Below are 27,811 nucleotides of genomic sequence, written 5' to 3'. Positions count from 1 at the left end.
ATTGACCCTTAGAAATACGAAAGTGCCGCGGCTGCCAGTTCATAGTTCCGTTCGCAATCTCTCGCTGACTAGACGCATCTTTCGCATCTGCAGGAAACTTAACGGTAAGTGTTTTCCGCAGTTGACGTCGACCTCTCGAAACGAAATTTTAATGGTTAAGTTGCGTGTAGCTCTTTTGGTCTTAACTGTACGGCACAGGATGATTTATCAGAATTCGATCGTGAAATTTAAACCGTCTGCTAGTGGTCCGACAGGATCGACTGCAGCAGTCGAATCATTATTTTGGCAACCGCCATTTTGAATTTTTTACAGACATAAATGAGAAAAAGATTGAAAATCTTAAAGTTGGTGTGATTTTCTGTGATATTGTTACCTTTCAAAGAATAGGTCTCCATAAACCAAATGAATCTAGCTTCAGACTGAATCTGCACGGTTTTAGTGAAGACAATTACTCTATTTTCAGTGATACATTTGTACCACCAGTGAGTAATCTTTTAGGAAAAAACACTTTAAGTATGAGTAGAGCTACGAGGTAGCAGGTATGGTGTGTTACAGTATCAGAGAATATAGACGTTTCATTTAAGCGAAAGATAATGAATTTGATGAAAATCCAAAACCATGCCAATATTTTGTAAGGAAGAGCACAGATTGACGTTTTGTACAGAAGCCAAACTCTCAACAACTTTGCAACAGTGTTAAAATAACTTAGTTTTGTTATTTTTAGTCTGTCAGTAAATATGAAAACACACCAGTAAATTTTCAAACAAAAATGTGGGATTATAACATTTTGGGAAGTTGAAAGATGAAAATTTATACTTCTTGGAAGTTAATACAGTGTGCCACTGTGTGTGTGGTATATTGTTGGGGACAGCTTGTATTAATCGGAACAAATACATGAGAAAGGAAAATAACTGATTTACATTTTGAATTCCCCACGTTTCAGAAATACAAACATGCAGATCTTCGTGAAGACCCTGACTGGCAAGACCATCACCCTGGAGGTGGAGCCCTCAGACACCATTGAGAATGTCAAGGCCAAGATCCAGGACAAGGAAGGCATCCCCCCAGACCAGCAGCGTCTGATCTTTGCTGGCAAACAGCTGGAAGATGGACGTACCCTGTCTGACTACAACATTCAGAAAGAGTCCACCCTTCACCTGGTGCTGCGTCTCCGTGGTGGTATGTACAGAAAGAGTTGGAAGTTTTGGTTTTATATAAACATAAGTGTTTGATGTCGATTGCATAAATGATTTCCCAGAAAGAAGTGTTAATTGATGGTCAAAAGATTTTGAATTTAGTGTATTGACAATTTGACAGTTGCAGAATGTCCCAAATGGATCAAACCACAAACAGCAAGAACTGAATAGGAATATACATGCTATATGACCTTTACAACTGCTGAAAATCAAGGGCCAAACAGCAAAAAAAAAAAAAAAAAAATCATACTCCAGCTGCATATTACTTTCTTGTCACGACATTTTTTGTGTGAAATTCGAGCTTGTCTCACTAGGGAGAATGCATCATCCCACATTGTTGCGCCACCTTTATTTTGTTATTTTTTAAAAAATGTCTGACTGCATTATTTGTTTAATTATCAAAGTGGATTTTTGAACAATTTTGCCATGAACAATTGGCATATTGCCATGAGTTCTTTTATATGCTCTAAAGTGCCTGTCAGACACAGGACCTAGGTTTATCATCTCAGCTGAATTACAAGCGGCCAGACATCCACTCAAGTTCTTGTGGACAGGGAGAAAATTCTGGTGAGAATGGAATTCAATACCACACCCTCAGATTATATTGCTTCTTAGGCCAAGTTGCCAATTGGCCATCACTCCACATACACCGAGTGACACCAAAAAGCCCACGTCCAGCAGAGAAAGATGTTGACTATCACAAGAAATAATGCATCAGTGGTGCAGATGTATTGCAGTCTGATTTCCTGAAGATTGATTTGCCCATCTGTTTGCCATTCTGAAATGAGAAATTTGGGTGTAGTGTTAGAAGTGTAAGTATTCAATGTGAAAAGAAAAATGTTGTAATGTTGGTGATTCTTTTGAGAGTAAAATGGACTGTTTTTTAAATTTTTTTAAATTATTTTTTTTGCTGTTGATCATTCACTTGGAGGGGGACAGAAACGAGTATTGCACAAGCAGTTTTTCATGGAATTCAAATATAAGATTACTTGTGATGTTTTCAGGTATGCAGATCTTTGTGAAGACCCTGACTGGCAAGACCATCACCCTGGAGGTGGAGCCCTCAGACACCATTGAGAATGTCAAGGCCAAGATCCAGGACAAGGAAGGCATCCCCCCAGACCAGCAGCGTCTGATCTTTGCTGGCAAACAGCTGGAAGATGGACGTACCCTGTCTGACTACAACATTCAGAAAGAGTCCACCCTTCACCTGGTGCTGCGTCTCCGTGGTGGTATGTACTGAACACTGAATTTGTTTTAGTGATGTTAGGAAGTATAGAATCTGGAGTCATGAGAACAGAACCTTTGGAACTTGATCTGGATTTTATTTTTGCAACTTCTTGGTTTTCACAGATGAGCAAAACTATTATTTAGATCGATATTTGAAGGTACTGTAGCACTTACCTAATGCGACTTACCTAATGACATAACGTCGCATGCGATTTGGGTTTTTAGTCAATTGTATTTGATACCGGAAGCGTTGCTATGACCACGTTGTTCAACGACTGTTTTAGCGAAGTTGATTTGAGAACCTTTTAGTTTTGTTATTAAATGTTTTAAACGTTGTCCGGCGTCCGTGTGCTGCTTCATTGGTGACCCCGACGTGAGTAGAATCTAATAGTGACCAGCTAATACCAGCTACGACCACTTGTATACTCACAAACTCATACAAATTACAATCATGTCGATGACAACAGAAGCAATTACACAACTTGCAGACGCCATCCGGCAACATACTTTATCTCAGACAGAAAAATTTCCTCCTCAACCACTTGTGGCAGCTGTCGCCTTCAAAGCACCCCCCTTTTGGACAACCAATGCATCAGCATGGTTTCTTCGTTTGGAAGCTGTTTTTGCTACCCACACACCTCCCATCACGAATGATTTGACAAAATTTCATCATGTGGTACAACTTCTCGACTCAGATACATCCAGGCGTGTACAAGCGGTAATTGAACGCCCCCCAGACACCCAAAAGTATGAAACACTCAAGGCGGCTCTACTCAAAGCTTTTGAATCCACACAACTACAGAAAGATACTGCCCTTCTGCAAATGCAAGGTCTGGGAGACAAACGACCGTCAGAATTATTACAGTACATGCAAACGATGAATTCCAACCCAGAGACTCTCTTCAGAGCTCTTTTTCTGAATCAACTGCCACCAGAAGTCCGAAAGATTCTTGCCCAGTCTCCAAACGAAGATCTTGAGGTTCTGGCCGAAAAGGCTGACCACATTTTGGAAGTGGATCTTCCAACTCCTGCATTTGTGGCAGCTACATCTAATCGACCACCAAAGAATTATTCTAGCACTGCTGCTTCAAATCCTTTCACTTTGTGCAAGTACCACGCACGATTCGGAACTGAAGCGAGACGCTGCGAAAACAAGGTTGGTGGACGACCCTGTGCAATGGCCCCACAACAACCTAAGTGGAAAAGAGATCAAAAACAGGCTGCTAACATTAGCTCCACCGAATCTCAGGACTTTTCAACAGCTACCTCAGTCAACATTAACACAATCATGGTAGCAGATGTTTTGTCAGGACGCAGTTTTCTGGTTGACACGGGGGGCTGAGGAATCTGTTTTCCCTGCAAGTGTCGCAGAACGCAAAAAGACTCGAGGACCCAGTTTGATTGCTGCCAATGGCTCAGCCATTCCTACTTATGGAAAAAGGAATATCCCATTACAATTAGGCCAGGGCGCATCGTTTGTTCAAAAGTTTTGGATCGCAGATGTGACTCAGCCAATCCTAGGCGCAGACTTTTTTGCTACCCAAAGACTGGCTATTGATCTTACCAACAGACGTCTGGTGTCCCTGGATGGAGATCTGGTGATTCCTGGACGACTGGCACGCTCGCAAGCAGGAAGAGGCATACACAAGATTCATTCCCGCTACGAAGCAATTGTAGAGGATTTTCCTGAACTCCTAGTACCTTCCTTCACAGAAAACAAGCATGGTGTACTCCACTACATCCCCACTACTGGTTCCCTTGTGCATGCACGTGCACGTCGCCTCGACCATGAGAAATTGACAGCTGCTAAGGCAGAGTTTGATGAAATGGAGCACCTAGGTATCGTCCGCCATTCATCTTCCCCTTGGTCATCACCACTGCACATGGTGAAGAAAAGCAATGGCTGCTGGCGTCCCTGCGGAGATTATCGTCGACTCAATGATATAACTAGAGATGACCGCTACCCCCCTTCCCCACATCCAGGACCTGAATGCCAACCTTGCTGGAAAAATAATTTTTTCCAAAATTGACCTTGTTCGCGGCTACAACCAAATCCCAGTTGCACCACAGGATATTCCAAAAACAGCAGTCATCACCCCATTCGGCCTGTATGAGTTTCTGAAAATGCCGTTCGGTCTGAAAAATGCAGCTCAGGCGTTTCAACGCCTCATGGATGGTGTTTTGAAGGATCTAGATTGCTGTTTTGTGTATCTCGATGACATTCTTGTTGCAAGTGATTCACCCGAACAACATGAGGCCGATCTACGCACCATTTTCAGCCTACTCACCTCCAACGGTTTAGTGGTCAATATCAAGAAATGCGTTTTTGGTCAATCTTCCCTGCATTTCCTTGGACATTTAGTCTCAGCAGCCGGGATTGAACCCCTGCCAGAAAAAGTTAGCGCAATTGTCGATCTTCCCACACCTTCTGATAAGAAAGCTCTTGAACGTTTTCTGGGAATGATGAATTTCTACCACAGATTTCTTCCAGGCATCGCAAAGCGCCTTGCACCTCTGACTAAGGCTCTCAAAGGTAAACCCAAGAAATTCACATGGACACCTGAATGTCAAGCTGCATTCCAGGAGGCCAAATCAGCACTGGCTTCTGTTGTTATGCTTCATCACCCCGACCCACAATCTGAAACAAAACTTTCGGTGGATGCATCAGACACTGCCATGGGAGCCGAACTGTCACAACAGCAGAATGGTGCCTGGAAACCCATTGCATTCTTCTCAAGGAAGCTCACACCAACCCAACAACGTTACTCAACGTTTGACCGTGAACTGTTGGCCATCTACAGTGCAATCCAGCATTTCCGCTACTTCCTGGAAGGAAAAACATTTACGGTGCTCACAGACCATAAACCACTAACTCATGCCCTGACAAGCAACACTGACAGATCCCCTCGCCAAGAACGTCAGCTTTGCTACATAGCCGAGTTCACAACTGACATCAGACACATCAGTGGGTCAGACAACATTGTACCTGATACACTCTCCAGGGCGCCTGTGCCTGACCAGGAGCCACTGATTGCTAGCACATCATCAATCCCTGCTGTAGATCTTGCTCAAATGGCAGTGGCACAGCAAACCGATCCCAACGTTGCAGACTTACGCTCCAAACCAGGATCTCTACAACTAAAGGACATCACTCTGGATGGCACCCAAATTCTGTGTGACGTTTCTACTGGCCACCCCCGGCCGGTGGTACCTCCAGCATGGACAAAAACTGTATTTAATGTTTTGCACAACCTGTCTCACCCTGGACCCAAACCCACCACCCGCGCTATCTCAGCACGCTACATCTGGCCCGGACTCGAAAAGGATGTGAAGAACATGGTCAGGGCTTGTCATGAATGTCAGGCTAGCAAAATTGGCCGCCATACCAAAACTCCACTGTCCTCTTTTGACCCCCCTGATAGACGCTTTGGTGACATACACGTGGACCTTGTGGGACCCCTCCCTTCATCAGAAGACTGCAATTATCTGCTTACCATCGTGGACAGATTCACAAGATGGCCAGAAGCTATCCCTCTCCCCAATGCAGAAGCTGTTACCTGTGCCAAAGCCTTATTGCGTACTTGGATCGCGCGATTCGGGGTCCCAAACACAATTACTTCAGACCAAGGCCGTCAGTTCACCAGTGCGCTGTGGCGAGAGCTGAATATGGTGCTCGGAATTAAACCCCAAACTATCACAGCATACCACCCCCAGGCCAACGGCATGGTGGAAAGGTTTCATCGCAGCCTCAAAGCTGCTCTCAAAGCTCGCCTCAATGGACCACGCTGGATGGATGAACTACCGATCGTGATGCTTGGCATCCGGACAACGTGGAAAGAAGATCTTGATGCTGCTCCTGTTCTCTTCACTTATGGCACAAACCTCCGAGTGCCTGGCGATTTCCTTCCACCCCCATGTGCAGACAAAGTGTTCCCTTCCAGTACTTTCGTCCAAGAACTGCAAGAAAAACTTAGAAAACTTTCCCCTTCCCCCCCTTCCCACCATGGATCATCAGCGTCGTACATTCCCAAAAACTTGCAGTCAGCGGATCAGGTGTACCTTCGACATGACGCACACAAGGGCCCATTAGTGAGACCTTACGATGGACCTTTCCCTGTATTGACCCGTGCTGAAAAACACTTTGACATTTTCAAAGATGGAAAGGCTGTTCGCGTGTCACTGGATCGACTCAAGCCTGCTTATCCCCCACAAACTTTTCCCAAAACCAATCAGGATTCCTGTGTGTCTGAACCACAGGACCCTCATGCTCCTCAGGAAGATCGCACTGCCAAAACGGGTGATGCTGCCGGATCTGATCGCGCTACCAGATCTGATGATGCACAAGGCAACATTCCAGCACCTACCCAGTATCCTTTGTCAGATGCTCCGGCACTACAAGTTACAACTCGCACAGGAAGACTGGTGCAGAAGCCAAAGAAATATCGAACATTTTACCGACTCAGCCGAGTCTGAACATTACAACATAGAACAGGTCGAACAGACATTTTCTTGTTCCCCTTATTAATGATACCTCAAAGACTCAACCAAGCTTATACTTTCCAAATGATATTGGACAGTTGTTAGCGAGTCTATCCATTATATTGTTTTATTTTGGTACGTTTGCATTCAACGCAGTGCGCCGTTCTGGGGGGAGCCCTGTAGCACTTACCTAATGCGACTTACCTAATGACATAACGTCGCATGCGATTTGGGTTTTTAGTCAATTGTATTTGATACCGGAAGCGTTGCTATGACCACGTTGTTCAACGACTGTTTTAGCGAAGTTGATTTGAGAATGTTTTAGTTTTGTTATTAAATGTTTTAAACGTTGTCCGGCGTCCGTGTGCTGCTTCAGTACCGATATCACCCCACTTTGACTCCTGCTTTCTGGTCTTGTTCTTGTTTTTAAGTCTGCAGGAGTCGCATGTGAGCCATGAACGCTTTGCCTTCTGTTTTTCTTGTTTTCATAGATGATAGTGCAAGACTGAAAAGTATACAGTCATTGCTGAACACGCAAGTTCTGAAAGAGGTTATGTTTGAAAATTTAACTTTAATTACACATACTTAACCGTGACCCAACTAGTGCAGACTCCGGCAGGGGTCTTGACATTCCTGTCCTGTGCAAACTATCCGCCCATGCGGAGCAGACGAAACTACGGCCGATAACCTCCCGGAAGTAGGTAACCTCCCCTTTGTCCCGCTGGTTATCGCCCTCTTTTTCCGGCAGCCATCATGACTCCTGTACCTGTGCTCTTCATACGGCTAAGTTTTTTCGTATTTTCTGTCTGTCTGTCGATTCTCTGGCGTTCTTGTTTGTGGTCAAATTATGTCTCCAACCAGGTCACATAATTATGTAGCTCGATTGGGGAATCGTGCTAAAATTAAAGCGCGATCGCAATCGATTCGCTGACACTCTGGGCCCTCTACTCCTGGCCCTCTAAACAACGCCAACCCGCCGCCTTCTCCACTTCCTCCGCTCCCTCCGGTCGACTCCAGACCTCCGCCACCTCCTCTGATGACTTCTAGAGGTTTGTGGTCACACACTCGGGTCAGTGTTACCTTTCATGTCATTTTTATCGATCCGCGAACTCACTCGACGCGATCCGCGTTTTCTCGGCCCTGCCAGTCGGCAGTGTACGAGTCGATCTCCTCTATCTCTTTACCATACCCACAGTTGCACCAATGGAATGGCCACAATCCCTTGGGGGGAAGAAAAAAAAAAAAAAAGGCAGCTTGTCTTGGATCCGCACGTTAGACTGGGCCCTATGTGCGATGCGTCCGTGGTGGCGGCCGTGACATCGGATCACGCGACCCCCCACGCGGCTTGCCTCGACCGTCTCGGATCCAATAGCGACCGAGGCGTGTAGGGATGCCCTCCCCTGGTGTAGGGAGGAAGGTGGACCACTAGGGGACACGCTTGCCCATACGCGTGCACACACACACACACACCCCCCCCCCCCCCTTGTCTGGATCACCCGATCCAAGGGAGGCAACCCCTGCTTCGGCACCCTTGCCGGTGACTGCCGCAGTTATTTCCCCTGCACCGGCACTGCTCCTCGCCTTCAGTGCGAGTGTGTGCACGGTCCTACCAAGCTATGCGGTGATGACCCCATCTGCCACACCGCCGAGTGCTGCTGTTTCCCATCCACTAATGGTGTCTCAGCAAGCTACTCAACCAAACAATCAGCAACTCATCGCTAAACTTGCTGCAGCAATTATGCACCACTCTGCCTTCTGGTGCCGCGCCTTGCGCCCACAGAGCAGGTACGTGCACGCCCCATTGGAACTTAGGCAGTGTTGGATTCTTCTGCCCCATTGCCTAACTCTGCTGTTTCCCAGACTAATATTGGCACTTCCACGTTGGAGTACCTCTTATATCATATCATATATCAATATCAAGGCGTGCAAGCCTGACAAGGCCTTTTACCCGCTTGAAGTGGGGAAGAAAAAGAGAGTCCCCACGTATGTCTGTTGCATTTTTCAACATTGAGTGCGCAGTGCTTGAAAAATCAGAAAATATGTAAATGAGTTTTGTATTTAAAGTTTTCACAATGAATATCGAGATAATTCTTACATGTATTAATAACTCGATCCTGCCTCTCGGCAGTGCTCGGGCCGATCTTGTCTATCACTTTATCCGTCAACACACAACTGACAACTGAACGCCGGTCCTCTCGCAGGAGCTGTTCGCAAGATTGGACCGCCGTTCAGCAACAGGGGGATGCACATCCCACGGCAAGCCGACGGACTTGTCACCCCCCTCGCCCACGACGCCCATAACACTGGATTACGGCGCCGTCATGCCACATGCCCTGACCGTCTCGCGTCCGATGGCAACCGATTCGGGTTGGGATGCCCACGGCACTAAGGGGCATTATAATTATTCCCCTTGCGCTCGTTTTCACCTGTGTCGGTTACGGTGGCATTGAACCACGGACTCTCACACACAACATGACACTCCTCCCTGTTCAGCGAGGACACGTCGCACAAGGGGGATATGTGCTCTAAAGACACATTCCTTTTCGATGATTTTCGGCGCCAAGGGAGGCAACTCCACATTTGTAACCTAGGCGCTCGAAGCTGTGGTTAGTTTCGCCGACACAGCACATCACTCCTGCCCCCCGTGCTGTCCACCAACGATGTTTTCTTTCGGTTTCTCATTGGGTCCTCATGCCCAGTCAGGGACTTTACACATCTTTGCATAGCAACTGCACTTTTCTTGCTGTTTCTCAGGCTATTGGCTACAGGAAATGCATCACAATATTTCCCCTTCTATCCATTTGATTTATTATCACAAGCAACAATCACGAAATATATATAGAAAAATCTATACATATTTAAAAAAAAAAAAAAAAAAAAATCTATATGTATATATATATATACACATATATATATACACACACACATATATACATATATATGAGATATATTGCTACATTCATACGCATTTCTGCTTTCACGTTTAGATGCGTACTTATCCATCGGTATACACATGTGTATGTACTTATGGGATAGGTTCAGACGACTTTCATATTAACATGTACAATTATATTTCTATCTCAATTCATTGACATCTGTTCATTGAGATTCCCTACATAGCAATATAGGCACACTTGCATTTGCGGCCTTCTGTTCACAATGCCCAGAACTCTCTGCCTCTACGTACTGGCACTTTATTCATATGCGTATGTACATCTCATATGTAGGTGCATGGACAGATTCCTTTCCATTGATGATTATGCACACTTACCCACTTACTTGGGTATATCGGTGCACGCTACACGTATGCTTACACAGCCGCTTATTTCTTGTGTCTCGATCTCTTGTCATTGGCATACTTCTGACATCACTTGAGCTGATGGAAGTTTTTATTCCCTTGGCACATATATGTATTCATTTTCATAAATTCATCCCTACCTTGCTTTTGGAGGACGACTGCACTCACAAAAATAAAATAAAATAATAATAGCCTCATTCACGCCTGAATGTATGCTCCTTCACATTTCAATAGTGGCTGGTCCTTAGGGATCCACACATACCCCCTTCACACCCACAGGGCTAAGAATGCCTCTCTTGGTGCAAGGACGGACAAGGCAACCCAACTCATTTGCCTGCAACAATCACCCATAAGGCTGGAGATGCACAAGGAAGGGTGAGGCAGTCCAACTTAGAGGTGCCACTCTGGACACACATGCCTTTCATTCCTTCCAAGTTTGTAAGGCATCCCTTCTTTCTCCCCTTGCCTACAACAACCCTTGGTTTGCACCACTGTGATTGTGACAAAAGCTCCACACAGGCCCTACATCCTAGCCAGCCTTCCCATGAAGAGGTGTCTATCTTGCCTTACAAGTTTTAGCGGACCCAAAAACTGCCCACTGGGCAGGAGACAATCACCCTCAGCCCATCTCTTCTACTCCTCTCTAGTAGCAGAAGGCCTGGGTCATAATTGTTTTCCTCTACATTTGGGAGAAAGGCATATTGACGAGGACGGATGCGTCCCACAAAGCGCAACGAACCGTCCATTAGCCACAGGGGTGTACCTTTCTGCCCACTCATACCAGCACGGCAGATGCCGCATTCAAGCACATCAGTTCACCCCATCACCTTGCTTGAACACAAATCCAGCATCAACGTCTCAAACAATTGGCGTTCGAAAGCACTTTCTGCACTTAGTCTTCCCTGCCCGATCCTTTCGGCCTCTACACACAACCACTGCTGTGGTTACAGATGGCCATTCCTCCTCAAGCACTGTCTTTCCAATGAGACACTTCCAGAGGTTGCTAGCCTAGGCAGGCTATCCCATCATGGAGCCCCAGCCTTCGGTCAAGGGACTGTCAGAGGATGACTTTGTTGTCACTTCGGAAGCAAGCACCATGTCTTTCTGACACACGGTTGCACCACAAGACCCCGTCAACTCTTTCCGGCTTCCTTACATTGCAACATAATCTGCATGGTGAACACCTTCGTCCCTGAAGCACACAGCAGCTGTTTCCTGGTTTACCCATGCTGATTGGTGTCCTCCTAGGAACAGTATATGATAATCAGTCGAGTACGACAGTCTCCATCAGAACAGCAGAGGAGGCATCTGCTGTCCAGTCTATTCGGGCTGGAATTCGATTATACAATTTATAGTAGAGAGTGTTTTGCCCAAGTTGCATCCCCGGTCCCTCAATCAAGAGGGCCTTAGGACTCATAATTGGGAAGGTTCCCAAAGGCTACTTAGGCCTAAGGCTACAGCACTAAGTCCCAGTGCAATTTGACTTCTAGTCTGAGAGACATAGTCATTCATGAAAGACTAAGCTGCAAATGATTTCCCTTTGCAATTAAGAAACCACTGATAATACAGCTCTCACCTTGCAGTTGGCCATACTAAAAACGTATGTCAGATCAGTGCCTTGATGTCAATAGCCAGTACAACACATCTTGAGCCACTTACCTCCCTGCCCCGCTCCATCCCAGACTCAGTGCGCACCACACACAGCCAGAGGCCTGTCATGGATCCGGTCCCCTTTCTCACTAAAAAACCTTCAGCAAAAATTTTCCCCATGGAAACCCTCTTCCATTTGGGAATTCCATCACTGAATGAGACTCAGTGACCTGTGGGCACATGAAATGCACTTCCACAGCCTGATCCAACCCAGCCATTGACTGCCGACAGCTTTCTGCAGGTTACTCCAACAGGCCACACTCAGGCAGAGAAGCCACCAAGCCTTCCGTATGCCCCTTCGTGATGGTACCTACCTGGGCAATTACACAACCCTGTCCCAGAGACACCAGGGACATCAAGTCTTTTGTTGCCAAATGTCTGCCATCCTATGCATAGGCAACATACCAGTGCTGTCATTTTTTGACAACGTCAAAAAAGGGGGGGGGGGGGCAGGGGCGGGGGAGTGCCCATCGCCTGTCAGCTCGCATGGAGGAGCTCTACAGATCTGGCTGTCATGCCTGAGGCAGGCCCAACACGGTGACCTACCTCTGTCTCGTGCCACAGTTTCCTTCAAACACAAAAACCACTTCCACTATCGGCCCACATCCGTTGTGGAATCATCAGATCAAACCACATGCGCACCTCCTTGCATTGACGCTCATCCGCGCTCATCTGCTCAGCTGTGGTCCACAGACCTCCCCCACAATACAGCTGTGGACCTCTGTCTTCTTTACCCGCACTAATGTCCTTAGGCGACACAGTACACTCTACTTTCGTCAAATTCTACTTGAGGGACACCTATCGCCTAAGGGATAATGGCTCATCGACTTCTACCAGAGAGATGTCGCACGCCTGCGGGTTGATGGCGCAAGAGCCATCGCTTCTGTGGTAGCTGCACAACAGACCATCACAGCTCACAGACAGTAGAACAGGCGAGCCCTCCACCTTGTCGTGCTGTTCTGCACTAGTTGGGTCACGGTTAAGTATGTGTAATTAAAAGGAAATTTTCTATCTAAAATTACGTTTAAATAACATACTTACCGTGACCCAAATTTAAGACCCTCCCGTCCTCCCCGCTTCCTGTTCTTCCTGCTTGCTGCGCTGGTGATGGCATATTGCCGTCAAAAGAGGGCGATAACCAGCGGGACAAAGGGGAGGTTACCTACTTCCGGGAGGTTATCGGCCGTAGTTTCGTCTGCTCCGCATGGGCGGATAGTTTGCACAGGACAGGAATGTCAGACCCCTGCCGGAGTCTGCACTAGTTGGGTCACGGTAAGTATGTTATTTAAACGTAATTTTAGATAGAAAATTTCCTTTTCCTTGAATATTGTAATAAACAAAAATTCACTACCAGAAATCGTTGGCTCTGTTTGTAGTAATAAATGATCAAGAAGCTTGAGGTTCTGATTTATTTGGATTTTTTTTTTTCTTCGACCAAAGTCAGAATCATTGCATTTAGTGTTGGTATATTTCACACATAACAGTACAATACTTAAAGGAAAGAAATTTATAGGCGTGAACCAACCAGAACAGGCCAAATAAAAGAAAAATCAGAACATACTGTTTAGAAAAAAATAAAATGACTGAAAAGAATATTGATCAAACATACAAACGTCTGGGGTTGTTTTGTTGTTGTTTTTTTTTTTTTTTTTGCAGCATTAGCATTTGTGGTGATGTTTTCAGGTATGCAGATCTTTGTGAAGACCCTGACTGGCAAGACCATCACCCTGGAGGTGGAGCCCTCAGACACCATTGAGAATGTCAAGGCCAAGATCCAGGACAAGGAAGGCATCCCCCCAGACCAGCAGCGTCTGATCTTTGCTGGCAAACAGCTGGAAGATGGACGTACCCTGTCTGACTACAACATTCAGAAAGAGTCCACCCTTCACCTGGTGCTGCGTCTCCGTGGTGGTATGTACAGAAAGTTGGAAGTTTTGGTTTTATATAAACATAAATGTTTGGTGTCAATTGCATAAATGATTTCCCAGAAAGAAGTGTAAACTGATGGTCTAAGATTTTGAATTTAGTGTATTGACAATTTGACAGTTGCAGAATGTCCTAAATGGATCAAACCACAACCAGCAAGAACTGAATAGGAATATACATGCTATATGACCTTTACAACTGCTGAAAATCAAGGGCCAAACGGGGGGGGGGGGGGGGGGGGGGGGGGGGGAAAAAAAAAAAAAAAAAAAAAAAAAATCTTCATACTCCAACTGCATATTACTTTCTTGTCACAACATTTTTTGTGTGAAATTCGAGCTTGTCTCACTAGGGAGAATGCATCATCCCACATTGTTGCGCCACCTTCATTTTGTTATTTTTTGAAATGTCTGACTGCATTATTTGTTTAATTATCAAAGTGGATTTTCGAACAGTTTTGCCATGAACAATTGGCATATTGCCATGAGTTCTTTTATATGCTCTAAAGTGCATGTCAGACACAGGACCTAGGTTTATCATCTCAGCTGAATTACAAGCGGCCAGACATCCACTCAAGTTCTTGTGGACAGGGAGAAAATTCTGGTGAGAATGGGATTCAATACCACACCCTCAGATTATATTGCTTCTTAGGCCAAGTTGCCACTTGGCCATCACTCCACATATACCAAGTGACCAAACAAAAAGCCCACTTCCAGCAGAGAAAGATGTTGACTATCACAAGAAATAATGCATCAGTGGTGCAGATGTATTGCAGTCTGATTTCCTGAAGATTGATTTGCCCAACTGTTTGCCATTCTGAAATGAGAAATTTGGGTGTAGTGTTAGAAGCGTGAAAGTATTCAATGTGAAAAGAAAAATGATGTAATGTTGGTGATTCTTTTGAGAGATTAAAATGGACCATTTTTTTATTATTATTATTTTTTTTTTTTTTGTTTTGTTTTGCTGTTGATCATCCAGATGGAGGGGGACAGAAACGAGTATTGCACAAGCAGTTTTTCATGGAATTCAAATATAAAAGATTACTTGCGATGTTTTCAGGTATGCAGATCTTTGTGAAGACCCTGACTGGCAAGACCATCACCCTGGAGGTGGAGCCCTCAGACACCATTGAGAATGTCAAGGCCAAGATCCAGGACAAGGAAGGCATCCCCCCAGACCAGCAGCGTCTGATCTTTGCTGGCAAACAGCTGGAAGATGGACGTACCCTGTCTGACTACAACATTCAGAAAGAGTCCACCCTTCACCTGGTGCTGCGTCTCCGTGGTGGTATGTACAAACCAATATTCTATTTTTTTTTTTTCTTGAAACTTAAAAAAAAAAAAAAAAAAATTATAAACAATGCAATAGTCACTTAACATGTTGCGGTTTTGCTAATATAGACAGAAAATGTTGAGAATTTTATAGCTTACCATCAATATTTTGAAATAAAGTGAACCACCGGAAATGTTTGGATTGTCTTGCATTTAGAGCTAGCATGAGACAGTGTGGGAGAATCGATAAGGCATTGGATTTCTGATTCATTGTTCACCAAATCGTCAGAGTTCAGAGGCCCTATTTCAGGATGTTTTTTTGTCCAGGGGAAAGGAGCTTTATTCTGATATTCCTCACTCCACTCTGGTGTGAATGGACACCTGACTTGGGTCAGAGTAGGTTAAAGCAGCAGGAGGAGAGAGTAAGGCCCCACCTTTCTATCCCAGCACAAGACACAGTCAGCTTGAATACACTGCCCCAATGGTTGTAAAAGGCTATCGGACCTGTCACCTTTTTACCTTTAACTGTGAGATCAAGAAGCAGAAGTTCAACTTCATATGCATAACAGGTGCAAGCTAAAGCCAGCATGTTGAGTTTTTTTCGGTCAAATTTTGTGGCTAACTCGAAATGACGTTGGCCCCCCCTTTTCCACATCTTCAAGGCTTAGTTCTGGTCCAACCTAACAATGCCAGTTTACTTCCAGCAGCGATCCAGATGATTCATAACATAGGTTTGTGCTGTAGCTACTCATGATTTTTCCACATTGTAAAATTCGGTCTTGGATTCTCCATTTTAGTTTTGAATTTTAAAAAAGAGACCCACTACAGCAAAAGGTCACAAAGTGTCATTTTGGAGTAATTAGCATCATCTGAAACTAGAGAAGGAGCTTTCTGATGGTATTAAATACATAACCAAGGGATAAATGGAAAGTAACTTAACGGATATTATAAGTTTGCTGATGGAAATTTGGCCATTTTGGAAAAAAAAAAAAATCCAAAGAGGAGCTAAAATGTTAAAACTACTTCACAACGCACGGCGGCACAAGGCAGCCCTTTTAGTTTTGGCGCGAAGCGGAGGGGAGAGGGATGAACAGCGAGCGAGCGCGAAACGTTGGAAAGGTGATAGCCTGGACAGACAGGCAGGCAGTATATGGGGCAGCGCTCTGGCGCACCACTAACTTCGCGCTATTCTTTGCGGAGCGCATGTTACACGGGCAGTGTGTACAGCTGTGAACACCTTCGCTGCTGCTGATAAACTGTCAGAAACAGGGTTATGTGCTTTTAAAAAATAATACTCTATGTCAGAATGCAACAAGAAGGGCGCTATGGGTGTGAATGGATGTGTGATTTTCTGACAAATTTAACGATACCAAACATGAGCAGGTTTAATTTCCTACAGGCAGTGTACAAGCGGTCCAAAACTTAGCGAGCACACGAACATTCTGTTCGAACTGAGGAACACACACGGAACGTAGTTCAATTTCAACTCCGTGTTGTGTGTGTACATCGTTTTACTTGGAGATAAAACTTGTATCATGATATACATGCATGTCTCCACGATACAACTGGAAGGAAAATATAGCTGATACATTACCTAGAGGTGGCAGACCGCCCCGGAATTAGTATCAGTATTTAACGATCAGCTCCACTGAGAACTGCTGCCAGCCACTTAAGTTTCACACTTCTCTCAACATCACGGGAAGAGAGACGGACAGGCAGACATATATATGCAGGGACAGACATACTGAGAAACAGAGGAACGTGTACGGAGAGAGAAAGGGGAGAGGCACAGAGAGAGAGGGAGAGAGACAGACGCAGAGAGAGAGAGAGAGAGAGAGAGACGCACACAGAGAGGGGGGGAGAGAGATTTTCGCCGACTAGATGTTTTGCGTGTCAGTATGTGTGCCTTTGCTTGCGACATGCATTTGGTCAGTCTAAAAGATACACCTTGACGATACCATGCTTTTAGTAAACGATCACAATGTAACGTACTGACATGCATTTGTAAGTTCTAAATAATAAAATCCATTCCTACCTGAACTTGTAAATCCGTATGAACTCCTTGTTTGAAGTGTGACACTGACTAAACTCAAACATTTTTTTTCTTTTCTTGTTTTTTCCTTACAATGTGTGTGTGCGGGAGGGAGGGATTCAGGGTGGAGAAAAGAACAGGGCTGAAAATTTCTTTATTCTTTACTTTTTGATTTGTGCCGTGATTCTCCTGCTTGGGGTACGACTTGCTGACGCATGGGGGAGACAGTCATGTGCTCTTGCATGATGACACGCAGTTTGTCATCTTGTGACTGCATCCCTAATACTTTCTTTTGAGTGAATTGACGACTGCGTGTGTTGCCTCCCCCCCTTGTTCATTTTTTTGTAGCACTTGATACAAATGCATGTGGGATGTTTGCCCTCTTCATCATTCGAAACATCTAGACCGAAAAAACGAAACAGTTCAGAAGAATACTTGGCACAAAGTCTTGCATTCAACCCCTTATCTTTATCTCTTCTGAGAACCCGCTCGCCACACACACAACACATATTATCCAAACATCTCAAGTGTTCACTGAAGGTGTGTTGCCCAGTCAGCAATGCTGCCACTACCGCACCAGATTCCATTTTTGTCGGCACTCACACACACACACTTAGGTCAAATAACTGGATGTAACACAAACACTCGGACAGTGTCTGGTAAATCACACAACACACTTAAAGTTCACATTCACTGGAATCATGTACACAAAAATGACAGCAAACAAAAACCGGTGTGCACGAATATGATTAAATGAAAATCACTTAAACAATACACCTTTCTCTGCTGGAAACATAGGCACAAAGAGCGCGGCGCGCGCTCCCCTCCCCCCCCCCCCCTCCCATCCCAGAGGAATCTAGGTCAGCAGCCGTGCTCCTGACCGCTCACTGAACTCTGAAACTAAGTAGCTCTGCTGGAAGTTAAGCGGCACAGCCGTGAACGGGGTTTTAATGTTAACCTAAGTGAATGAAATTAGGCACACACATAATCTTCACCATAATAAACCTTTTTGGTGTCATATACTGTACCATGTCAAACTGATGCAAACTAGGCCTATGGTTTGCTCTCTTTGGCCAAATTTCGCGCGGCTAACAGTGAAAAGACGCCCCTGTTTGTCTGGCCCGCTCTTAGCCAATCAAACGCCTCTAACAGCTATAAGCGCTGAATCATTCCTTTGGCCAAGGCTCTCCACGCCATCTTGTCAGGTTTTCGCTGTCTCGTCTAACGCTTTTTTTGGCTATTAAGCGTGTTCATTTAGCCTTATTTTGTTGTATGCGGCTTGCCTGTATATTTTTCTTACATTCTGTGTACTTGTTTCGACTCGGCCCCCTCGATTCGTTCGTATTTTTCTACCTCTGAGTCGATCCTGTCTTTCCTTTCTCTGTTGGGGATCGAATTGTCGCTGGGTGCCTACGCGCGGTACCATGCCTCGTATGCCATCCTACGAAGGCAGGAATCATGATGCTGGGAGGGATACTCGGCAAGAGACTCTCCCAGGCCCGGAGCTCATGATTTCTCCCGATAGGGACCGCGGCTATGCGTCTGCAGACGCAGATCGCGGAGGGGATGCTCGTTCCAATAAAACGGTCATGAAGGGGACCGGGGGGAAAGGGATACGAGCGTCGCCTCCCGAGGTGTCCCAGCGCGAGGACGGTGGAGGGGGGAGTAGCACGTCCTCTCTTGGTGGTGGGGACTCGCGGCTGGGTGCGAACTCCCAAGGGGAGGCCGCCCCCCGCCGTTACCCGGGTCCCCACATGGAGACGGCCCTCAGGGGCCCCAGTGCTGTTCCCCCTCCTCCCTTCTCGGTCGACCCACCTCCTTCTGGGGGAGAAAAACATTTGGCTCCGGGGGGGGGACCTCCACTTTGCCCACCCCGCACGGGATGGCTGGTGCCCACGGGTGGTATCCCCCATTCTACCCGTACTGGGGTGCACCTATGGTGCATGCTGGGTTACCGGGAGGACCAGGGACCAACCCCTTGTCCGCTCCCCACAGGACCCAACCCAGCACAGATCACAGAGTGACACACACAGCCCCGACAAGAGGGATTGACTTCTTGTCGGGCAGGTCGAGCTCCTCGACCAATATTACCTGTCAACACGCAGGTGACCTCCAAGGTCACTACAGCTTCCTTTTCAGGACCGACGGCGGCTGAGGGGCCCCGCTCAGTCCATGGGAGCCTGCCGTTCCCACCTACCCAGCCCTCGGTCCTAAAAGGAGAGGAGTGGGTGTTTGTCCCCTCACGGCACTCATGGGTCCCTCTGGCGTCCAGGGACGCCCTCTCTGAGAAGGTGTGGCACCCACCATCCGAAGCATGGCTGGACCTATGGTCCACACACTCCCCACCCTCTTCAGGTGTCAAGGACAGAACAGCGGAGACCAGGGTCCCTGCTCGGGGTCGCCCCAGCTCATCCCGCTGGGCTGACCACAGCTCACAGGACGCCCCCGTGGGTACATCCACTTGGGATGGCACCCAGCAGGGGATGGACTGTGAACAAGAGGGGGAGCCCCTGTCTTCGGATGAGGACGAACAAGCGGATGAGCACTCTTCGCCCCCATCCCAGGGGGACAGATGGAGCCCACGCCTCCCTAGGGACCAGCCTGAACCAAACTCGGACTTTGCCGAGCTCGAACTGACCCTCCCCAATAGGGTCACGCATGCCGAATCAGTCCCGCAGGCAACTTTGTCACCCTTAACCCTCCTTCGGTCATGTGACTCTAACTCCAGAACCACAAGGCGACTCGGAGTGCCAGAAATGGCTCAGGAATGGCCTAATAAGCCAGCCCGCACCGTCAGGGGTGCTGCTTCCATCCCTCCTCCAGGCAGGGAGTCCCTCTCTGCCCCGGGTGCTTTTGCCCCAGGCAAGTTCCTTAAAGATCCCTCCAAGGGAGGAGTGTGGTCCTGGTACACACAGGACCACCCTGCCTACAGGGAAGCAGAGCCCTCCGCGCAGGACAGGATGTTGGTCTCACAGCGCACCACCTTCCCCACCTCAGCTACTCTTTCCTTTAAGACATTAGCAGAGTGGGACAAACTGGCCCACCGCTGCCTCCTCGAGGTTTCCACGGCTTGTACCTTCTTTGACGCGTTCCTCCACAGAGCCAATGAGCTGTGGGAACAACGTCCAGTTCATCAGGACACGGAGTCTCCTTCCTCTGTCCCGCCTGGCCTCTTCTCAGACCCGAGGTTAAACACTTTTGGCAATCGGGTAGCGTCTGGTCTCACGGCAGCTGCAGACGCAGCTACCAGCCTTCACTTCAATACTGTGCTAGCGCGGCGTGATGCCATTCTCTGCCTCTCTAACATTCCAGTAGAGGAGAGGGCTGCCCTGCGGTCCATCCCAGCACAGCAGCACTCCCTCTTCGGCCAGTATGCGCCGCATTTTCATTGAAGAGACCCGCCACCAGGGCTCCTCCATATACCACGCCTCCTAAGTCAAAGCGGCGTGCGCAGAATCAGCGGCAGAGGAACAAACCACCTCATGTCTGTCCAAGCCGACCGGCCATGCCCAAGGCCAGAAGGCAGCACCCCCATGGGCCCCGATTCAGCACCGCCAGTCGTTCAGCCCCTCCAAGTAGGAAACTTGTCCCGGCATGCTCATCAGTGGCGTGCTCTGGGACTCGACGACGCTCTCCTGCTCCATTGAGCTGGGCACATGAGGAGGAGGAGTGGATCTTAGAGGTGGGCGGTCCCCCACCCAAGGGAGCATGTACCTCGACTCTAGCACCGATACAATCCAGTCTTAGAGAAAGAGATATCGCACCTACTCCTCATAGGGGCGATATCTCAACTCTCAGACCCGGGCCCCGGTTTTTACGGCCGGTTGTTCATGATTCCAAAGGTCTCGGGAGGGTGGAGACCAGTCCTGGACTTGTCCCCCCTCAACAGATTCCTCCCCAAAATGAAATTCAAGATGGACACACAGGCACAGATTCGTGAGACCATGCAATGGGGCGATTGGGCTACGTCCATTGATCTGAAAGATGCTTATTTCCATATCCTCATCCACCCGGCATCCCGTCGGTACCTGAGGTTCGTGTGGAGGGACCAGGTGTTCCAGTTCTCGGTCCTCCCATTTGGTCTGTCCCTTGCCCCTTTCCTGTTTACCAAGGTGGTGCGGGAATTGGTGTACATCGTCCGGTCGGAGTCCATTCAGCTCTGTGTGTACCTGGACGACTGGCTTATTCTGGCCCAGTCACAGGCCCTGTGCCAGAGTCATACAGCCAGACTTCTAGACCTGTGCTCCCAACTGGGCTTCATCACGAACCAGGAGAAATGCGATCTGTCCCGGAGTTAGTCCTTCGACTTCTTAGGGATGAGATTCGACACGCGGTCTATGATAGTCTCTCCGACGCCAGATCGGTGGGACCATCTGACAGGCCTCCTCAACCACTTGCGCCATTCCTCCCAAGCAACAGCGCGGACACTTTCTTCCCTCCTGGGCATGATGGAGTCCATGGCACCTCTCATCCCTCTGGGCAGGGTTCTCAAGCGCCCTCTTCAGAGGGCACTCAGGCTACGGTGGTCCCAGAGCACTCAGCCATGGGATACTCTGATATGTCTGGGCGAGTGGTTCCTCGAGGTGACATCAGAGTGGTTAACCACCCCTCTTCTGACACAGGGGGTGCCCATAGCCCCACCTACTCTTCAGGTGGCACTATTCACAGACGCCTCCTCCCTGGGCTGGGGAGCCCACATGGACTCACTCCATGCAGCAGGGACTTGGTCCCCGGAGGAGCGCCTATGCCACATCAATGTTCTGGAACTGGAGGCAGTTTGCAGGGCTCTCCTGCACTTCATGGGGGAGGCCAACGGCAAGACCATCCGCTTGTTCACGGACAATACAACAGTCGCATGTTACGTGAACAAAGGGGGGGGAGTGCACTCGGCAGACCTCTCTCTGCGGACCGAGGCTCTCCTCCGTTGGTGCCACAGCAAGGGCATTGCACTTTCAGCGAGACACATAGCAGGGAAAGACAACATTTTGGCAGATGCTGTCAGCAGGTCCAAGAGTGTCATACACACAGAGTGGACCCTGGACAAGGACACCCTGCAAGGGGTGTGGGAACAGTGGTTCCGGCCGATGGTGGACCTGTTTGCGACAAGGTTCAACAAGAGACTTCCCACTTAAGTCTCTCCGGTCGACGACCCAGAAGCATGGGCAGTGGATGCTCTCTCTAGACTGGAGCAGTCTGATTGCCTACGCGTTTCCTCCCTTTCCAATCCTGTCCAAGGTGATACGGAAAGCCAGGTTGGAACGCCCGCAGCTGATCCTCATTGCGCCGAAATGGCCAGCCCAGCCCTGGTTTCCGGTCCTTCAGTCCCTGACACATGTTCCACCCCTGGAACTGGAAACCAAACCTCTTCTGCTGAGGCAGCCTCATTCGCGCATTCCTCACTCAAATCCTCGACTGCTCCACCAGTACGCGTGGCTGCTGTGCGGTCGGAACTGTCAGCATCACCATTGAAGTCTTCCACCCCTCGGTCAGCCTCTGTGTCGGCCGCGCTGACCAAGGTGGGTGCCTCCTCCGACCTCCTCTCCATAGTCTCCAAAGCCAGGAGGGAAGGAACAGAGACTTTGTATGACTTTCACTGGAAGAAATGGCTGCGTTGGTGTGCAGCTCAGAACATTCCCCCTACTAACCCTACGAGCATGCAGCTGGCCAACTTTCTGGCTCACTGCTCCTCGGTTCTCAACCTGTCCACTAGTTCTGTGCGAGGGTACAGGTCTGCCATCTGTACCACTATCAAACAGCTAGGTGGTCCCACTTTTGAAGCTGATTTCCTGCTCAGAGAGGTGGCTAGGGGTGCCTCACTGAAGGAAGCTAGGAATCCCAGAAGAGTGCCCCTCTGGGACTTGTTCCTGGTGCTGGATTTCATTCGAAAACAGCCCTTTGAGCCATTGGCACGGCTGCTCAGCCGAGCACAAAATCCACCTCTTTAGTTTCCGAGCAGCGTCTAGCGTCTGGGGTCAAACTTTTTTTAATGCCAGACTTTCCCACCACACTCTGCATTGGCCGGCGCATTCACCGCGGTATTTCTGGCCCCGCGTGCCAAACCTGGACACTGCCTTCTTTGTTTCACTTGGCCCCGCAGCCCCTGCCCCATTTTTCTCACGCTTCCACAGCATCCACACATTTCCTGCAGGGATTACACTCACCCTGCTCTCCATGCCCCTGCTGCTTGCACTCACCATGCTACAGTGTGTTCATTTAAACACTTTTTGTGCTGACAAGAAAAAATCTACAACTCAAAAGGGTGGGCTGATCTGCATGCAGGCATGCTAAATGTTCTGGTGATTTTTACGATTTCATTGTAATAAGCGTATGTTTTCTTAGAGAGGGATTTAAATTTTACGATTTTTGCGATCATGTTTCTGCTTGAACTTCTCTTCTCTTTCTTCATGTATGTTTCAACCGTTGCCGCAACAATTGCTATGTAAGAAAATATATTGTGTTTGGAGTCAATAGAAAGCTCATTTTGCATTCTTTGTAGAAACCCACTTCTTTTGTCGTTATTTCCAATCCATCCGGGAAGATGATGGGCGAAAGAAACAAAGCAGATTTACCGCTGAACAAGCGTACAGCGAGTGCCGCTGGCACGGCCTGTTTGTCAGCCACGTTTATTTATATCCATGCCCTACTTCCTGGGTTCATGAACTTTCGCTGGGCCAACTAAAGTGCCAGCACTGAACATCCGTGTTGGGGGCTATTCCTTTTGACCTGCTCACTCTCAAGACCACTTTCCTTCTGTTGCTGGCCACTGGTCATCGTAGAAGTGAGATTCATGGTCTTAGTGGAATGCCACAAGATCTAGCATTCCACAGAGATGGTTCCATCACTCTTCGTTTCCTTCCAGAGTTTCTGGCTAAGAACCAAGACCCCGAGGTCCCTTCCCCCTCTCTGAGGGTCAGACCTTTGATATTCTTGCCCAAGATGATGAAGATAGGCATCTCTGCCCCGTTCGGTGTCTCAGATACTATTGGGATACACACGTTTCCAGCGCTTGACGTTTAGTTCATCTGAGGAGCGAACTTGACCCTGCATTCAACTCAGGAGGGAAAAGCGCCGCCTAAAAATAACACGCTACCGCCGGAAGGGTTGGAGCTTTAACTTGGAAGAACTGAGAGCACAAAACGCTACGACTTCTCTTTCACGTTGCGCCTCCAGCCGTTATCAGCTGTTTGGAGGGAGAAAGACCAGTGTGCTGTTCCGCGCGATGGCAGCGGCCACAGGGAGAAAACAACACCTCTTCGTTAACTTTTGATAACACACTGCTTGTCAACGCAATCGCTTAATAAATAGTATGGTTTGAAAGAGCACAGTCTTAGCTTTAAAATGATAGGAAACTCAAATGTGAACATCCGATTATTTTTCTCAGGATAACTGTTTGAAAAAAGCAGGTATGCTTACCACCAGTTTGTTAACATGCATTTTGACACATTTTTAACACACTGAATCTAATCTCACATTTTTCGCTCAACACAGACAATACATTCCATGCACAGCATTACACATCAGCATGCCTCTCACTAACCTGTGTTGATGGCTGGAAATTCTGAAGGAAGCTGTGGCGTGTTAAAGATCACAACTGTTTTGCAGCTTGTACAAGTACTCCACAGGCGCACTGATTCAGTCATTCACGCACATTGAAGAAAACCACAGCCACGTGTATGGGGTGTGGATGGCAGTTTGTTCTGGCGGTTTGTAAGAAAAATTTCTGCTGGTTTGTGTGTGTGTGTGTGTGTGTTAAATCTAGAACTGTTAAAATGGTAGTCTTCATCACACAGTCATTGGCAGAGAATATGTGTGCAAGACAGACAGAGGAATAAGAGGAAAGAAACAAAGAAGTGCAAAAAGAAAGAAAATGTCAGAGAGGGGGGCGAGCAGAGAGAATGAAAGAAAAAAAGAGTGAGAAAGAGAAAGAAGAAAACATAAATAAGAGATGAAACAGGAAGAATGGGTGATGAGAGAGATTAATGAAAGTAAGAAGGGCGTGGGAAGAGAAAGGGGTGGGGGTGAAGGGGTGAGAGAAACAGGAAGAACAAATGAAAGAAATAGGAAAGATAAACAGAAAGGATGACAGAGAGAGAGAGAGAGAGAATAAACAGAAACAAAGAACAACAGGAGATGGGAGGTGAAAAAGAAACAGTGAAATAAAATAAAAATAAAAAAAAAGAAGAAAGAACGAGAGAATGAGATGGAAGAAAACAGGATGAAAGAAAGAAAGAAAGGGATGAAGGAGAGAAAGAGAAGGAAGGAAACAGCATGAAAGAAAGAGAGGGAAGAAAACAGAAAGAAAGAGAGGGGAGAAAGCAGCACTGACGAAAGAAAGAGAGAGAAGGAAACAGAACGAAAGAAAGGAAGGGATGAAGGAGAAGGAGAGAAAGAGAGGGAAGGAAACAGCACGAAAGAAAGGAAGGGATGAAGGAGAGAAAGAGAGGGAAAGAAACAGCACGAAAGAAAGACAGGGAAGAAAACAGAATGAAAGAAAGGAATGGAAGAAAGAAATGTGAGAGAACAGAATGTGAAGGAAAACCAAACTCACGGTACTTCTGCTATGAAAAAAACCACACCACCGCCAGTCACGATTGTCACCACAGTTCTCTCAAGTAAATGCTGCTATCTTAAAAAATATTTACCAGCCAAGGAAAGTACTACCACCATCAAAAAGATAAGTGTCCGCTCTTTCCAATGGTGCAAAACATTAATGCCGCAGAAATAGGAGTATGCTCACCAGCCCGCTCAAAAGAGGCGCGCAAATTGCCACGCTTTAATAGAAGACAAAGAAGGGTCAGTGACGGGTTAGCAGGCACAGCAGCTGGTACTTATCAGTGCAGTGTCTGGCACTATCAGGCCTGTTAGGGGGATCTCGCAGTCAGCTAAGTGTGTGGTTCTGCTTATAGCCTAGACAGCAGTGGATAGGTCTCGCCATAGGCGTTCTTCTCAGAGGCGCCTTCTCATCTCCCTCAATGAGAATTACAAGAAAGATATCGCTGCAGGCACCATTTCCCGCTGGGTTTCCCAAGTCATTCATACAGCTTACTCTCATGCACACAAGGATATCAGTTGTCTTAATCCCAGAACACACGAAGTGCGGGCCATAGCTACTTCGGCTGCTTTCCAGCACTCGGTGCCACTGCAGCATGTCTTGGAGGCAGCCTTCTGGCAGTCTGAGAATCCCTTCATCAACTTCTACCTCCGGGATTTCCGTATGACCAGGGCTGACGGTTCCAAGGGGATTTCCTTTGTCGCGGCTAACACTGCCATCTCAGTTACAAGGGCTCCCCATACGAACCAGTAGGCGTTTCCCTCCTCCATTTGCTTTAAATTCTGCATCAGTTTGACATGGTACAGTATATGACACCAAAAGGAGGAGTTTGTATTATACTCCATGTTTGGTGATACATATACTTACCATGTCAAACTCGAATGCCCGCCCGTCCGTCCCCGTGTCTCCGCCGTGGTTCTCATGGGGCATTTTCGTTCATGGCCACGGAATGATTCAGCGCTTATAGCTGTTAGAGGCGTTTGATTGGCTAAGAGCGGGCCAGACAAAGAGGGGCGTCTTTTCACTGTTAGCCGCGCGAAATTTGGCCAAACAGAGCAAACCATAGGCCTAGTTTGCATCAGTTTGACATGGTAAGTATATGTATCACCAAACATGGAGTATAATACAAACTCCTCCTTTTGGTGATATATATATCATTACTGTTGTGTAGTCTTGAGAAATTGAAATCAGAACTTTTACATTTTTCACCAGTTCATTACTGGGATAATCGCCACAACTTTGTGTACCCATAAATGATTTGCACAGTTTTTGTGAATCCATGCACTCCCTGGACTTGAAGTAAAAAGGATGACATTCGCTATAATTTTGCATGGTTCATTATTTGTGGCAGCTGAAAATGGTCATAATGAAATATTTTTTTAAAATGTAAAAAGAAAAGAAACCAGTGGAATTTGTTGTTAAAAAGATAATATGAAACATTACTTAAGTAAGCAAACAAACTATTTTCCAGTTCCCAGAGCATAAACATCTGTGGTGGTGTTTTCAGGTATGCAGATCTTTGTGAAGACCCTGACTGGCAAGACCATCACCCTGGAGGTGGAGCCCTCAGACACCATTGAGAATGTCAAGGCCAAGATCCAGGACAAGGAAGGCATCCCCCCAGACCAGCAGCGTCTGATCTTTGCTGGCAAACAGCTGGAAGATGGACGTACCCTGTCTGACTACAACATTCAGAAAGAGTCCACCCTTCACCTGGTGCTGCGTCTCCGTGGCGGCAACTGATGCGTCTGTCTGCGACAGATTGGAATCCCCCTTTCGTTTTCTTTTCAGTTATTTCTCTTGACTGTTGATAAAACTAAGGTATTTAACGAAGCAGTCACTAACACACAGCAATGTGTTTAAATCCAAGAAGCATGCCCCTTCTTGGGCTTTTTTGGGGGGGGGGGGTAGGGGCATGGTGGTTTGGTTTTTTTTTTGGTTTTTTTTGGTTTTTTTTTAGTTAATTTCATTGAACAGGATCAGTACAAGTTTTGAGCAATGATACCACCTGAAATGAACTTTAAAGAGAAGAAATGGTTTGTGACCATTCATCATGTTTTGAAATTTGCCATCAAAAGTGTAATGTAATTGCATCAGATAAAAAGAAAAACACTTTTTTGTTTTGAACCTTTTTTTTTTTCCCGTCATTTCAAAATAAAGTTTTTTGTTGGAAAATTGCCA

General features: G+C 47.1%; 1 protein-coding gene across 1 annotated transcript; it reads left to right on the top strand.

Annotated features, from left to right (window-relative positions):
* LOC143283904 (polyubiquitin-C) lies at positions 1 to 27,811 on the top strand. The gene is made up of 6 exons (XM_076590317.1): positions 1 to 104; positions 944 to 1,179; positions 2,201 to 2,428; positions 13,537 to 13,764; positions 14,836 to 15,063; positions 27,138 to 27,811. Exons 2-6 carry the CDS (start codon positions 954 to 956, stop codon positions 27,371 to 27,373), a joined length of 1,146 nt encoding a protein of 381 aa, XP_076446432.1. The 5' UTR covers positions 1 to 104; positions 944 to 953; the 3' UTR covers positions 27,374 to 27,811.

The sequence above is a fragment of the Babylonia areolata genome, chromosome 7 (genome assembly GCF_041734735.1).
Source record: "Babylonia areolata isolate BAREFJ2019XMU chromosome 7, ASM4173473v1, whole genome shotgun sequence".
NCBI lineage: Eukaryota > Metazoa > Mollusca > Gastropoda > Neogastropoda > Buccinidae > Babylonia > Babylonia areolata.
The sequence above is the reverse complement of the archived record's forward strand: the minus strand, read 5'-3'. Positions and strand labels throughout refer to the sequence as shown.